The sequence below is a fragment of the Perissodus microlepis genome, chromosome 1, assembly GCF_051167445.1.
Source record: "Perissodus microlepis isolate ML-2025 ecotype Zambia chromosome 1, ASM5116744v1, whole genome shotgun sequence".
In the NCBI taxonomy this organism is placed as follows: domain Eukaryota; kingdom Metazoa; phylum Chordata; class Actinopteri; order Cichliformes; family Cichlidae; genus Perissodus; species Perissodus microlepis.
Window position 1 is genome coordinate 28275744 of NC_140461.1, and position 14395 is coordinate 28290138.

The 14395-nt window shown below is 41.1% G+C and overlaps 1 protein-coding gene across 1 annotated transcript in view; it reads left to right on the forward strand.

The window, feature by feature from the left end:
- The first annotated feature begins 9116 nt into the window (after positions 1-9116).
- LOC146394019 (SMAD family member 3) overlaps positions 9117-14395 on the forward strand; it is a 29838-nt gene continuing 24559 nt past the window's right edge. Inside the window, exon 1 of the mRNA XM_084936236.1 lies at positions 9117-9862. Coding sequence (XP_084792362.1) covers positions 9660-9862 — 203 coding nt within the window. The 5' untranslated portion in view covers positions 9117-9659. The remainder of the gene's footprint in view (positions 9863-14395) is intronic.

Below are 14395 nucleotides of genomic sequence, written 5' to 3' on the forward strand. Positions count from 1 at the left end.
CTCTTCAGATGTTCCAGCTTTAATCTCTTTGATGTGATTCGATACTAATTACCATTAAGCTTCATACACACTGGAAGCTATTTGCTCTTCACACATCCTTATGTAGCTGCCAGCTGGTCCCTTGCAGAATCCCAAGGCTCCAGTTTACTAGTTGACCCTCTCTTTACAAGCAGGTCACATGTCAATATTCTTCCCTGTTCTTGGCAGACTCTTCAGTCAGTCTGTTGAATGTTTTTGCCTGCTCAGTGTAGTGGGGAATGCAACTGCTTGACACTGAAATGTTCCTGCTTCGATTCTTGCTGGAGACACAAAAGTATCCAGTCAAGCACGTAGACTGACTCCAGTTTTACAAGTAAGCACCCAAAAAAAGCTGCTACTATTAATCGTATTTATCTTAAATTGGTTAAACATCCATCTCGAGGAAAATTTTAGTTTAATGTCTTCTTTTTTGCATGTTTGTCGGTAATGCAGAACCCTTATTAAGCAGACCTCTTTTGTTCGTGTCCATGACTTATACGTTACACATTTTTAAAGGCTTATGGAGTCTGATAACAACTCCAACAACCAGAGTGCTCCTTCCTCTCGCGTTGCTCAGCTGCAGCAATACAGTGGTAGCCCAGGGACATTCTTTGCATATTGTCATGGGGTGTGTGAATGGGGCTTAGGCGATTGAGAAATGATATCAGCCACAAAGAAAAGCAATGGTCTGTGACCAAATGCTTGCTCTTCTATGCATATGTTCTCTGAGATTGAGGGCTTTAGTTGCCATATAAATGCAAATAGCAGGCTGGTATATTTGACATAATGTGCAATTATGAGTCAAATTGGGATTTTACTCAGTCTCATCCACTTTACTGTTTGCAAAGTCTGATGTGCATACTGGAGCATACTAAAATCCCACAGAGTAGCAGGACTTTAGACATAAAGATGGCTGTTCGTCTTTAGGAGGAGAAAGAAAGATTAAGACCCTATGTCCAGGATTAATGAGCTTTAATTATTTTATGAGATAAAATACTGACGATGTGTGCTGCTGGTAAAGTTTCTGGGCTGCCTTTCCGCTAAAAGCCATCCCTCAAGAGTCTCTCTATATAAAGCAATGCAATATCAGGGACTATAACATCTAGTCCTTTTACTGAATCATGAGATATATAATATTCTGTTTGGTTGAGTAAGTAACCTACATTGTCAGAAAGATGATTTATCAGGTATATATGATTGTAATGAAGGAAAATAACCTCTGGGTGGTGCAATTTCACCTTTTTCCACCCTCTGGTTAGAATACTCAGATCCTACTCTGTGTCAGGGATGAGTTGATGCCCGAAGTGGGGAACTTTAAGAGGGGAGCGGGAGATCGACAGACCGATTGGTGCTATGGCTGCAGTGACGCGAATCCTGTACCAGTCCGTCATGGTAAAGAGAGCGCGAAGCTCTTAATTTAGCGGTCGGTCTGTGTCCCGACCGTCACAAATGGCCATGAGCTTTGGGTAGTGACGGAAAGTACAAGATCAGGGATACAAGCGGCGGAAATGAGCTTTCTGCGAAGGATGACTGGCCACTTTCTTAGAGATAGGGTGATGTCCCACTGGGAGGAGGCCCCTAGGCAGACCCAGGAGAGATTATATCTCTCGGCTGGCCTGGGAACACCTTGGTGTTGCCCCAGACAAGCCCGAGAAGGGAACTAGGGAGAGAAGTGGTCTGGCCTTCTCTGCTTAGGCTATTGCCCCCTGCGACCTGGTCCTATATAAGCTGAGGAAAATGGTTGGATGGAATTCGATGGTTTGATTTTGTCAGAGCCTTAAAAGGCCAACCCTGGGTTTAAGTCCAAGAGCAGTGGTGCTGACTGAAGGAGTCATGGTTACTGAAATTAATTCTTGGATCTTTCTTTGTGCCCCCATTAATTTACACAGACTCACCAACATTGGACAGCAGGAGACTAGAAAAATGTTATCTGATGTGATGAATCTCGATTTCTGTTCACTTGTTACTGCATCTCAGTTCAGTAGGGAGCTTTGAGTTGTGGTGGAGTGACAGGTTCACTTCCAACCCACAAATCTGTAGCAACTCTGTCATGCTGTCAATATGAAACAAAATGTCTGAGGAAATGTTGTTGAATCTGTGCCACTAGCGTTCAAATGGTCGTTGAATGTAAGTCCCAAAGTGTGTAAAAACAGAATTTTTTCCTGGCAAAGCCAGTTAGTTTGATCATTTACTGCATTGTATTTTCCCATTTCGGCGCTACACTCTTGGTCTCCTGGTACCTTATTTCTGGTTTGTGGTGTCCGCATATGATGTCCACATATACCTCACTGAGGTGTCACTGTTGAGTAAAGTTGAAAAAAGAGACTTTGTTGAAGCAACAGCTGTTCAAGTGTTAATTATTAAGATTGCTGTGCTAAGGGCTCAACAGTTGCTTTACACTGGAGTAAATTTAGAGTCATTAGTGAAAGGAGCTGATGATAGGAGGACCGGAATCATGCTGTTATACTATATGCAGCAGTTATTTTAGACACATAGATCATTTAAAGCTGTTTAAACAATGGGAATTCGCTGACTGAGTCACTTCAAATCACCTCATGAGTCACAGAGTTAAGTTCATTTAATGTGAATAAACAAGTTCAATAAAGTGAAGGATGACTGAAAAATTGTTCGCTTTACTCTGAGAAACATAAAATGCCATTTACTTCCTGTTATATCAGTTTAATGACCTACTTTTACATTTGCTACAAAGTACCTACTGCCTATTCTTTTTTAAACTACTTTATAGTAAGTACTACCTATTTACTACTACTTGTAGGTGAAAAGTTCCTGCAGGAAACTGACTAAATGGAGAATATCATGTTCCCTTCATCCCTTTTGAAGTTTTCTGGAGAGTCTGAACCCTCAAAATACACATCTGGTAATATAATCTTCATGTTTCTTTTGAAACAGTATAGTTATCTGAGAAAAATTAGTTTAAGGATAACTGAGCTTTATACATTGTAAAGGACTATGAAAATAAATCAGAATTCTAGATTAATCTGATTTTGCTCAAAGTAATACTTTTAGACTTAATTAAGAGAAATGATTAGTTCCTTCATTGAATATCAAGTATATGTGTTACACTGTGGGTATGTCAATATGATGAGAAATCGGTTGTAAAGCTCATTTTATCTGACTTTCTGTCATCAAATATGTCTACGTTCAGTGGATTATTCTTCCAATTATATTTGGCCACATACTCTGCTACTTATCAAGTTTAGCACATCCCAAATTACAAGTGAAAGTACTCTAATAAGGCTGTTCGAGGATACCTAATGACTCCATGTGTCATATGGCACAGTATTCAGTACTCTTTGCCTCCAAACAGTGTCTCAAACTGAGTGACCTTAACTCAATATCCTGTCTGCTATCAATGAGATTATGCAGGCATGCTAACAAAAGGAAATTTGCTCTCACAGGGATTGACCAACAGCCATTTATAGTGACTCATGACTCAGAGGTAAGTCATGGCAGCGCTGCCTCAGACCACACTGTACAAGCTTGCATTTTATAATAAGTCATAGTAGGAACAACGGGTTATCACCAGGGCTATCGTTTTATACGGTGAGTCATAGCTCAAGTGGAGATAAACTTTTCACTGCAGATACAAAGACTAGGTTTACCACAGCTATATAAGGAAAGAGAAAAGACCCACCTGGACTGTGAGTCATGTGTGTTCATGTAGTACCAGGGAGAAGTCGTATGAGCAGAGTCACACAGTGCTGATGAGCAACAAACATGAGTCTGTTGTACCAGTCAGGACACTCACACGGACCCATTTCCCTGCAGGGTCATCCTGTCAATCCTACTTGAAAAACTAAAAGGAAATATTTATTACTGAGTTCCTATCCTTTGTTTTTCTGGGAATATCTAACAAATAGTTTAAAATTAAATATATATAATACTGAACTTTTATTTTGAGAAAAACAACAGCAGCTACTATTGGGCAGTAAAGTTCATAATTCAGCGGGCGTAGGGGGTAATACAAGCAGTTATTACCATTTTACATTTGCGCTGAGAGGAAATCTATCTCAGGAAGCTTGGCTTTATGGGAAATGTTCTTTGCTTCTGCTTTATTTTACCAATTTGAGTCATCGTGCCATCAGACAGTGAAGTTTTATTCCTATTGCCCTTTTCAAACAAATAACATGCATTCAAAATGCTGTGGCTGGCAAAAGGAGACATTACAATGACTTTAATTTATTAATTTAATTTTTAAAATTCATAGCAGCAACATTAGGTTGTTTTGGGGTTTATTTGTCATCTAATGTAAGCATTCTGTATAATAAAAAAAACTGCTTCTCTAGCAATGCAAAAATAAAGAAAGGCAACACAATCTCATAAGTTTTGGATGTTATGTGGAGCATGTTGCCTCATTAGAAGGTCCTGGGTTTGAATCCACGTTCTGGCCATTACTTTTCTGTGTGGGGGTTGCATATTCTTTCCAGGTACTCGAGCGTCCTCACACAGTCCATAGACATGCAGTTAGTGTGAGCAAGTTAATTAGTGATTCTAAATCACCCGTAGGCGTGAATGGGAGCGTGAATGGTTGTCTCTCTCTGTGTAAGCCCTGCGACAGACTGGCAACCTAGCCAGGGTGTACCCTGCCTCACGCCTGATGGTAGCTGGGATAGGCTCCAGCCCTCCTGTGAGCCTAAATTGGATAAACAGAAGAGAATAGGCAAGCAGTGTTGTTGAACATATTGAGTAATAACTTACAGTACAAGATGTTAAAAAAAAAAAAAAAGACAGTCATTGTCGCAACAAATGCCCCTAGAGCTACTTGGCAGTTTCTCTAATTTAAGGAGATGAGATCAGATGTTAGGATTGCAGAAGTGTCGTTATAAAAAGGTGTCACTACAAAGCGTGCTCACTAAAAAAGTCCTAAGACCAAGTTTAAAGTTTAACATGACTTTATTTGGAAGAAAAGTGGGTCTGCACATGGTGGACGGATCAGCATACATTCAAAATAATTTAGGAGTATATGAGGAGAACCATACAGAAGTAAATGACACCCCCCCCCCCCCCCCCCCCCCCCAAAAAAAAAAAAAAAAAAAACCAACTAAAATACTATTGCCGGACCTGAAGACAGCTGCTCTATTAAGGCATTGCAGAAATAGTGAATTGAAACAGCTCTGCGAAAATGAACCTTCCTAATTTAATCATCATCAGTGTGCAATTCTCATAAGCAGCTACAGGAAATGGAGGTTGTTGCCACTTTCTATGAGTTATATTGGCGAGAGTTCACTCGTGTGATTGTTTTTTAACCTGCATTGTGTGTTAGTTCAGTCAGATTGAACGCTGCAAATATTTTAAAAAGAATGTACTCTCAAGTTTTTCTTGCAATTGTGTGATTCTAGTAACTGCAAACAACCAATAAGGGCATGCTTATGAAGACTGACTATGAAGATTTAGCCGAGTGACAGGCAATTAGACTGAGATGAAAAATAGCTGTCTTCCTGTTATTCATAGCAGAGTGACTTGCGCAACAGCACAAAGTTTCAAAAGATCTGTCACGAGGGATTTGGACCAAACACCATTTCCTGTGTTTGAGTAGATGAGCTGGTAAAAAGAGTGACGTCACACACAAAATAAGTGCCGGAACAAAACAATCTGTATACCAATGTGGAAACAGAGTCACTTCTGATGGGTCTGCATACAAAAGTGAAAGCACAAGCAGGCACAACGAACTGTCATTTATAGAGTAGTGAAGTGAGAAAGGAAGGGCCTACTGCATGTGGAAGGGTGTGTGTGGGTTTGCCTGTGTGTGCGTGATAGTTATGGTGTTGATTGGTACACCATGTGCTCGCTCTACCATCCCTGGAGGAGCTGTCATAAGCTGTTGAACGATTGATGGCTCTCTCAGAGGGAAAACACAGTGTCCTGTTATTGCCAAGAGGATCAGTGTTAACACTTTTATATGGCACCCCTGAGCTCTGTTCACTCATGAACTGGTATATGTCAAACACGCACAAACAAACGCATGCAGGCAGTCACGCCAACTTTGTATATGTTAGTGGTTCTCAGGGGGGAGAAGCTGGTGTGACGGATCAGGAGAAGGAATTAAAAAAAAAAAGAAGTCAAAGAATATTGCACCATTTTTTAAACTAAAATTAAACTTGTTCCTTTTTCATTTTTAATGACAGAAAAAAGGTTTTTGGAGGAATATGCGGGTTTTTTTTCTCTCTGGCAGGGCATGCCAAAAAAACTTTGAGAGTCTGTGGTGAAACATGATTGTTTCTCATGAAGAATGGTGAATGGTAGACTTTGCGCATTTAGTTTGAGAAAGATGTGTATAATCTTCATGGCCAGGTAAAATATTGTCTTTTAAAATTATTTATTTCGTTTTTAACACCTAAAAATGTGTAATCTTCTGACATAATAATTGTGGATTTTATTGTAAAATCATACACAGGGTTGTTAAAAGGTGATCTTCTTTGACAAACTATGAACAGTAAAATATGTAACATTTGGAGCAATCACTCTATTTCATGGTCTGGTTTTACTAGTTTTATTAGTAATCCATTGCGTTCGAGCTGCAACACTTCTGTGAGGGGTTTTTAAGCAGGATTTGTGACATTTACCTACATTTTTTTTGTGTATTTTTGTTGCTTTTCAAACATCTGTAGCAACTGTCAAATACAAAATTTTAAATGTGATTATCCAAAACCAGGACCTTCTGAAAACTCTAAACAGTATATGCTACAAAAATTTGCAGAACATAACCAACAGAAAAAGATCTGTGTTTATTGTGTCCAATATATAACTTTTAAATTGATTTTTTTATTTACTGAAATAAAAGTGTGCGATAATTTTAGATGTAGTTGGGGTTGGTACACATGAGAGATGAATTAAACTTTCTAGGGGATGCTGACTGTATTTAAGCAGTTATTTACATCTAAGTTCAAATGATATAATCTTCAGCATCTGTCTTTTTTAAATTGGCTAATAACTGGTCATCTGCTTCCTTATCACATCCATCCAGAGTCCCACAGTTTGAATGCCTCTCCACTGGGATATTATGACGTCAAAGACCCACCCACGCCCACACACACACACTGGACCAAGTCCCCTGAGGTTGCTGCCAGCACAATGTCATTATCATCCATCGGACTGCAGTGGCCACTGCCCATTGAGTCTCGCTGACGTTCCTTTTGTGCTCAGTAATTCTTCTCACAGAAGCCCACAACTCCACCCCCAACCCCCACCCGTACACCCGTCCTCCCGCCTGTCTACTGCGGCCCATCTGTAATCCCATCCCCCCGCCCCGCACCCCCATATCCGCCCCGTCTCGGCCTGCACTTCTCCAAAACAAACCAGCTGTCTTGGCCGGTCGTGTCCCTGGGGGCGTAAACAGGTGTCGAGAGGGCCGCGGGGCCTCAGCGTGTGACACACGGCCACACGCTCCTCCAGCCTTCTCCTCCAACCTGCCAACCCACCACAGAGCGAGAGAGTGGTGTGTTTTACACTTTTGTGGACTTGATTGTTACTACAGACAAGGAGCTGTTGATATCTGGGACTGCACATAAAACCTAATCTCTACAGGTCAAAGCAGCTGCTCACACTAAGTGCTTGTGATAGTTTCCTCACAGTCATTGATCTGAGAAGTCCTTTGTTTATTTTTTAGAAAATCTTTGCTCAAGGGTGAGAATTCATTTAACAAAGATGTCATGTATGAAGAAACCTTGACATAATATATAAGATATAAAAATACACACTGCTGTGCAACCAAAATAGATGAAAGGAGACGGGTATGTCCTGCTGAGCTTAAAGCCAGCTGTATTTTTAGCACAAACTTCACACTGTGCATAGGAGTGGAGGAGGGGGCTTGCTGGCTGAATGCAGGTCAATGCGCCTGTACACACATACCAAAATGGTAACAGCAGGTCAATGCCACTATAGTTGTATAATTCTGAACAGTCAGTGGAGGCAGTGAGCAAATGTTGGCACCTCACTACCATCACAATCCTCATATATGCGTCCACTGTGGGCCATTTGAATTCCAGCTGTGTAAGTTCTTCTTCTGTGTGACTATAGAAAATTTGTTCACATTTTACGACTCTTTCAAGTGCCTGCTAATAAGATACCCGACTTTGGAAACTGTGCTTGAAAGCAGTAAAGTCTTTCTTTTGAAGCTGCAGGAACAAAGGCAGCTTCACACCCTAAACTGTCCCGCTATCACTCTCTCTGCGGTGAGCTCAGCGGCACTGCACAGCCCATTGTACATCTGCCACTTGACTCCTTGACACTGAAACAGGGAGTGTGTGTGAAAGGTGGTGTGGTGGGGGTGTTTAGGCCTACATGTGCATGTGTCAAGCTGTACTTGTGCTTTAGTGGAGCTGGGCCAAGCTGCAAAGCCAAACTGCCACCTCGTTGATTCCTGTGTTCACGTGTAAAACAAGCTGAGGCAAGTTAGTGGCTCATCTCTTGCATTCATGTACGACTCCTATCACCTTCTATCTTTACAGGAGCTCCAGAGTTATTCACCCATCTGGAGACAAAACAAGCCAGTAGCAATTACTGGAAACCCTTTGCGTTAGAGATGCTGAATGTCAAACCTCAAGCCTTTATTCAACAAAAACACAGGCACGGCTGTATTCTTATGCAACCTTGGTTATGTGGCTGACAGCCAGGCAATTAAGCATATGTGGATTTCTAAAAGTAAAATGGAAAAGAAGCATAGAGTATGTTTTCCAGCTGAAGTTGGAAACCTACACTTATTTTTAAAAAGAACAGCTCTTTTGATTATAATTATGTCTCACAGTCTAAACTGAAACACAACAGAGCCAACGTTTTTTTATTTTTATTTAGACAGCTCCACTATCCTATACAGCCTACTGAAACAAAAGGAAAACAGAAGGAAAACAAGGACCTAATTTCATCAGAAATTTTGAAGTGAAGTCACATGCAAAAGAACAAAAACTGCCCAGTGTTACATAACTAAATCAAGTGATCTGTTGTGACTGCTTATTTAGACACAGCCACATGGAGGTTTATCAGCAATAACAGGGAAAAGGATGGAGATTGCGCAATATCAGCGAAACACATTTGGCCAGCTGCTCAGACTGGCCTTTCATGGGTCTGCTGTGCAGTCTAAAGTCTGAATTGAGACTCTCAGCAGCAGCTCATGCATTTGCATTTGATGCAGACTCTTAGCAGACTTCAGTCGGAGGATCCAGCACCCGCGGATGACTCTGAACTTAACCAAAAACTTTGCTCGTGGAAGGCTAGAGCATTCAGAGACGTAAAAAACCTATCACGACGCTTTCGTTTCTGCCTTAGAGCTAGCGACGCAGTTTTGGGTGTGAGTCAAGTGAGGTGTATTTAGACTAGCGCTGGCCTGAAAGAGTGCAGACGGAACTAGGTTTTCTGGCGGAGTAGCACTAAATCCACAGCGCAACAGACTACCGGTGCACAGTTCACCGCTGAGCTCGAGACAGACGGAGCGAGTCCGCTAAAAGTGGTCGGTGTGACTCCAAGATGTGTTTTGTGTGACTTTAAAAAAAACAACAACAACAGCAGTTTGTCTTTACTCCCGTCGTCTCCACTACTCGGAGCGCTTTAGGGACACTTGTTCCTCCGTGTTTTTTCCAAACTGACGGACTTCTCGACACTGGACTGACTTCAGCTGAACTCAAAAGATGTCAATTTTGCCTTTCACTCCCCCCATTGTCAAACGACTTTTGGGCTGGAAGAAGGGAGAGCAGAACGGCCAGGAGGAGAAGTGGTGTGAAAAAGCGGTGAAGAGCCTGGTGAAGAAGCTGAAGAAGACGGGACAACTGGACGAACTGGAGAAAGCCATCACCACCCAGAATATCAACACGAAATGCATCACTATACCGCGGTAAGGAGAGTTTGAGCGTTGATGTTGACCGTGAAATCAGCATCCTAGCTAGCTGTACACTTAGTAGCTCCCCCCGGGGGATATTACTTCAGCTGATTTCATTACAGCTTTGTTACAGAAAACTCAAAAAGGTTTCCTCCCTGGTTTCTGTCATCCTCGGCGCCTTGCACATGTATGGCATCATTGCTCGACTTGAGAAGTTGACATTTCCACTTCCTTTCTGGCGTCAATATTTCAAACTGTTGATTTCCTTTACGTGTTTATTGTGCAGTAACATGGTGGCTAAGGTGCTGCTTAACGAGCTAGCGTTGGACCATGAGCAGAGCTAGCAGATCATGTCTGAAACATCTCGGTGGCGAGCTGCTGGGGCATCATGCTGTCATCGTGTGCACACTTCACTTTAAGCGAGCTGCCTTCAGCACTTTCTTATTATCACATCAGCATTCAGCTGAGGGTGTTTTGCTGAGAATAAAAAGGGTACAGTCCATGCATTAACTAGCCAGCAGAGCACATGCAGTGCAAAAGCATTAATGGAGTCCAAGTTATATAACTTGGCCTTAATCTGGGACGCTTTCTAGCGTTCTTAGTGCGTAGGCGAGCCCGTGGAGCTGGCTTCTTCTTGCTCTCAGCCTGCACAGCCATTTGTCCATCAATACATTATTTAGAACAAATAACCAACACTGGCATTTGTCAGCAAATCACAGCTGGTAGCTTCTGTGAGTCACTTCTCTCCTGAGCAGTCATTCTCCTCCCCCGATGAGCGACTGTGCTTGTAAAAGCCTCTGAGGTGCACAATGTAAACACAAATCATGGATTTTACCCTGCCACTCTTTAAAATGTATGTGTGGTATTACTGCAGTGTTGATTTTTCAAGTAACTCTCAGTTGTCGGTTGTTTTAGTACACCTTAATCCACCCAATGTGCAGAGATAAACTGATTAGTCAACTTGAAAGTTCTTGTCCGTTACATGGATAATCAATTTGAGTCATTTTGCATACTCACATGTGTCAGCTTACGTGATGTGGTTTTTAAGGGGCATCCCTTTAAGATAAGATACTTGGCATATAATTAACACCTGTGTCAGTAATAAAAAGCTTTGTCAGTATCTACAGATGGAGAATGCCTCCAGTCTGTTGTGCAGAAGAAGCGAGTGGTCTGCAGCCTCCAAAATAGCTATAAAGAGCCTGTTACACGTCCCTGTAACAGTTCTAAAAACTGAACATGATACATTTTGCTCTGGAGATGTCATATCAAATTGAATTAGTTTTAACCAGGTCCAACTGCAGCGAAAGAAAATGGATGGATGGACAGGTGGAACTTGTATTAAAAGTACAGTGTGTGCTCACATGTATTTTACTTATTCTGCTTTCTCCACTTTTACAACTAAACTCTCCAGACTTTAGCTTGCATCCGCAAAATCTCACTAGTGTTTGTGGGCTATTCAGATTTAATAGCATACTGTCAGATGAAAATTGAGCCTCAGTGGGGCACTCCCACATTCTTCATTGCCACAAGTGTGCATATCACGGCTTGCACAGGCCTGGGCCAGCGTTCAGAATTAAGCCTACCCAGAAAGTTAAATAATGTTTGTCATGATCCAGGTTTCATATTTCCCACCACTAATGCAGAAGGGAAGAGGTGGAGTGCATTAAGATGACCCCAGATCAGAGCTGGCTGTCAGTGTTGGCTAACAGAGTCCCTGGAGAGCTGCTGTTTCTATTAATTCCCCCACGTTTTGGCTTGCTGACAGCAGCTGCTTGCATGTTCAGGCCTGTCCACAGGGAGGTCAGCTTCTATCTCTCTGACACATGAACTCCCTGTTCAAGCTCATTGCTACCCGTCTTAATGGTGGTTTGCAGTGATGCTGAGTCGAAGGAAGCGGGCTCTGTGTATATTGATTGAATCAATAGTTGTATATGGTGGGGGAATAGCAGGAAAATTATATCACATCTCAGTGGTGTACATTGAGATAGAGTTATGGGGAAAGAAAGGATCAGATCTCAGCGCGCAAGTGACAGAATATTCTATTGAAATCTCAAGGCTATTTTTTTTTTTCCTGTCGTGTCAAGCACACTTATTTCTTTTTGTGTATGTGAGTTTGGTCTGTCAGATGAATCTTCGAATCAGCTGGGGAGCTTTGGGAAAGACTAGTTGTTTTTGAATGGCTGCAATCTGCTAGATAACACTTACAACAATTACAGGACTATCTGTGGAAACTGTATAACAGCTTGGTGAGTTTGGTGGTTAAGTTATTTTTGGGTTGGAGGTCATTGACGTGGTCAGTGGGGCTGCATGTAGGTGTAGGTGTGCCTTTATCTTATGAAAAAAACATTAGTCATGTTCCCAGTTGAGGTCAAAACAAAGTATTGCAGGCTTTGACTGTTACTAGGAGAGTGCCATTGCTCTACTTGCCTTTTAGTGGTTTTTGACAATGAGCAGTTTTACTCATTTAAGACGTAAGTAAAAGTTTAAACCTCTGTCCAAGTTCAAGCCTGACTCATTCAGCAACGAGCAGCTGTGGTACTGACCTACCCTCTTCTTTTCTCCATTGGCCCTATTAAAGTCCTGTCTTCCTGTGAGCTGTAAACTTGGGTTAGCCGAAAACACTAGTGTGTAAAGTGCGTCAAGCCACTATGAGTTTCTGATGCATGAGGGATGGATGTGTAGTGTGACAGCCTGCTGTGTGTTTGAGTGTGACAAGATGACTAACAGATGTGTGTCCTGTTGTTTACCAAGACCTGTATCTATAAACAGGAGCCAAGTTGTGTTTCCGTTATACCAGGGTAAACTGGGAGCAGAGTTAAATATAGTTACAAAGTCAGTATGGGGAGGAGGTCAGGTTGGTTGGATAGGTCAACAAAACCTCAAGCTTTGAGACCAAACATGTACGTATGCTTCCTGTTTCCTAAGCATAGTAAATGTCGTTTTTTTTTTTCCTGAGCTATGGCCATGATTGTTTCCTAACGTCAACCAAGATTACGTAGGCTTTTTAGCCTTAAGGAAGTAGTTACTTTACCCAGACCACATTTTTAAAGCAAACTATTGCATTTCACATTTTAACCTAAACCCCTGACCTTTTGCCAACCCTAACCAGGTCACATTTTTTTCTCTCAAACTCCAACCATAGTGGTGTCCATTCTTGAGTGGTTTTCTGTTCAGAGAAGTGACTTGTTTTGTTACTGTTTTGGGAGACACTACCACATTTCACCCCCCCCCCCCCCCCCCCCCACCCAAATGAAAAAACTTTGTCAACTATTGCCACACAGTCAAACTTAATGTAAACATTTAAACTTAAAGTTTTTGAGGGTGAATTTTAGGTGCAGGTAATTGGGAGGCAGTGGTTAAGCAAGTCAAACAGTTGCAAACAGTGTAACAAAAAATGCCATATTGATTAAAAACAATATAATCTCTTCCTGTACCTCCTTTAGAGATATATCTATAGAAGGTATAAAAAAGGACATTGCTACCATAAGGTCACCTATTGGTTGCTTTAAACCCTTTTTGAAGCCTTTTGAGTGTTTCCTTCATTGCTATCTTGGTTGCAAAAAAAACAAAACAAAACAGATGTGATGAGGACAGGGGGTCTAACTATGGTACTACACACTCACAGGCTAATGCTTTATGACTGACAAGTGGTGCTACTTTGCATATATCATGGTGAAGTATAGAAAACTCTGTTCTTGTCATCTATGACTGGGAATCCATTCATAAACTAGAGAACACTCCAATGTATACAATTCCATACCCTAAACTAGCTGTTACTTTGAAATTTATTATTACTACAGCGTCTTTTTTTATTTGTTTGTTTGTGTTTTTTATGGATTGCATAGATTAGTCTACAAGCAAACAGTTGACCTTCACCACACACCATTTTTGCTGTTGTGAATAGGAGGATCTCTGAGACAGACCTTAGAGATGGACTGTCTTCTGTAAATACTAATTTGTGACTGTCAGTTAGGGCAGCCACTAATAACTGTTGCCGTGTTGATCAATCTCTTAATGTTTTGGTTACTCAAGTAATTAAGATGATTTATAAAATGATAGAAATAACAAAAATACACTTTGTTTGTGCAGTCTGAGTTGACACTTTCAGAAAGCGTAAAGCTTTTAGAAACGTATAGCATACAGATTATAATAATATAAATGAAATTAAGACAAAAAGTGTTGGTTTTTGGGAAGCTGGAATCAGATATCAGCTTGAAGTTTTTTTTAAATGACCAATTATACAAGTTGTCATTGGAGGAATCAGTAGTTCCTGTACGTACAGTATAATGTGTGAACTAATCACAAACAAAACTTGTAGAAGATACAGTGCTGCTTTTGACCTGATTGTACTTTGTGTATGATAGTTGTTGTGACAATAGGTAGACAACATCACACTAACTCAATCTGTTGTCTAGTTGTTTGTGCCAAATGTTTAATAATTATGACACAATCATGCACCTGTGCATATAGGGTCTGTCATGTTTGAACAGAGGTAACTTTTCAATGACAAAACTTAATGGGAGTCAAATAATCCTTAGAAAGACACAC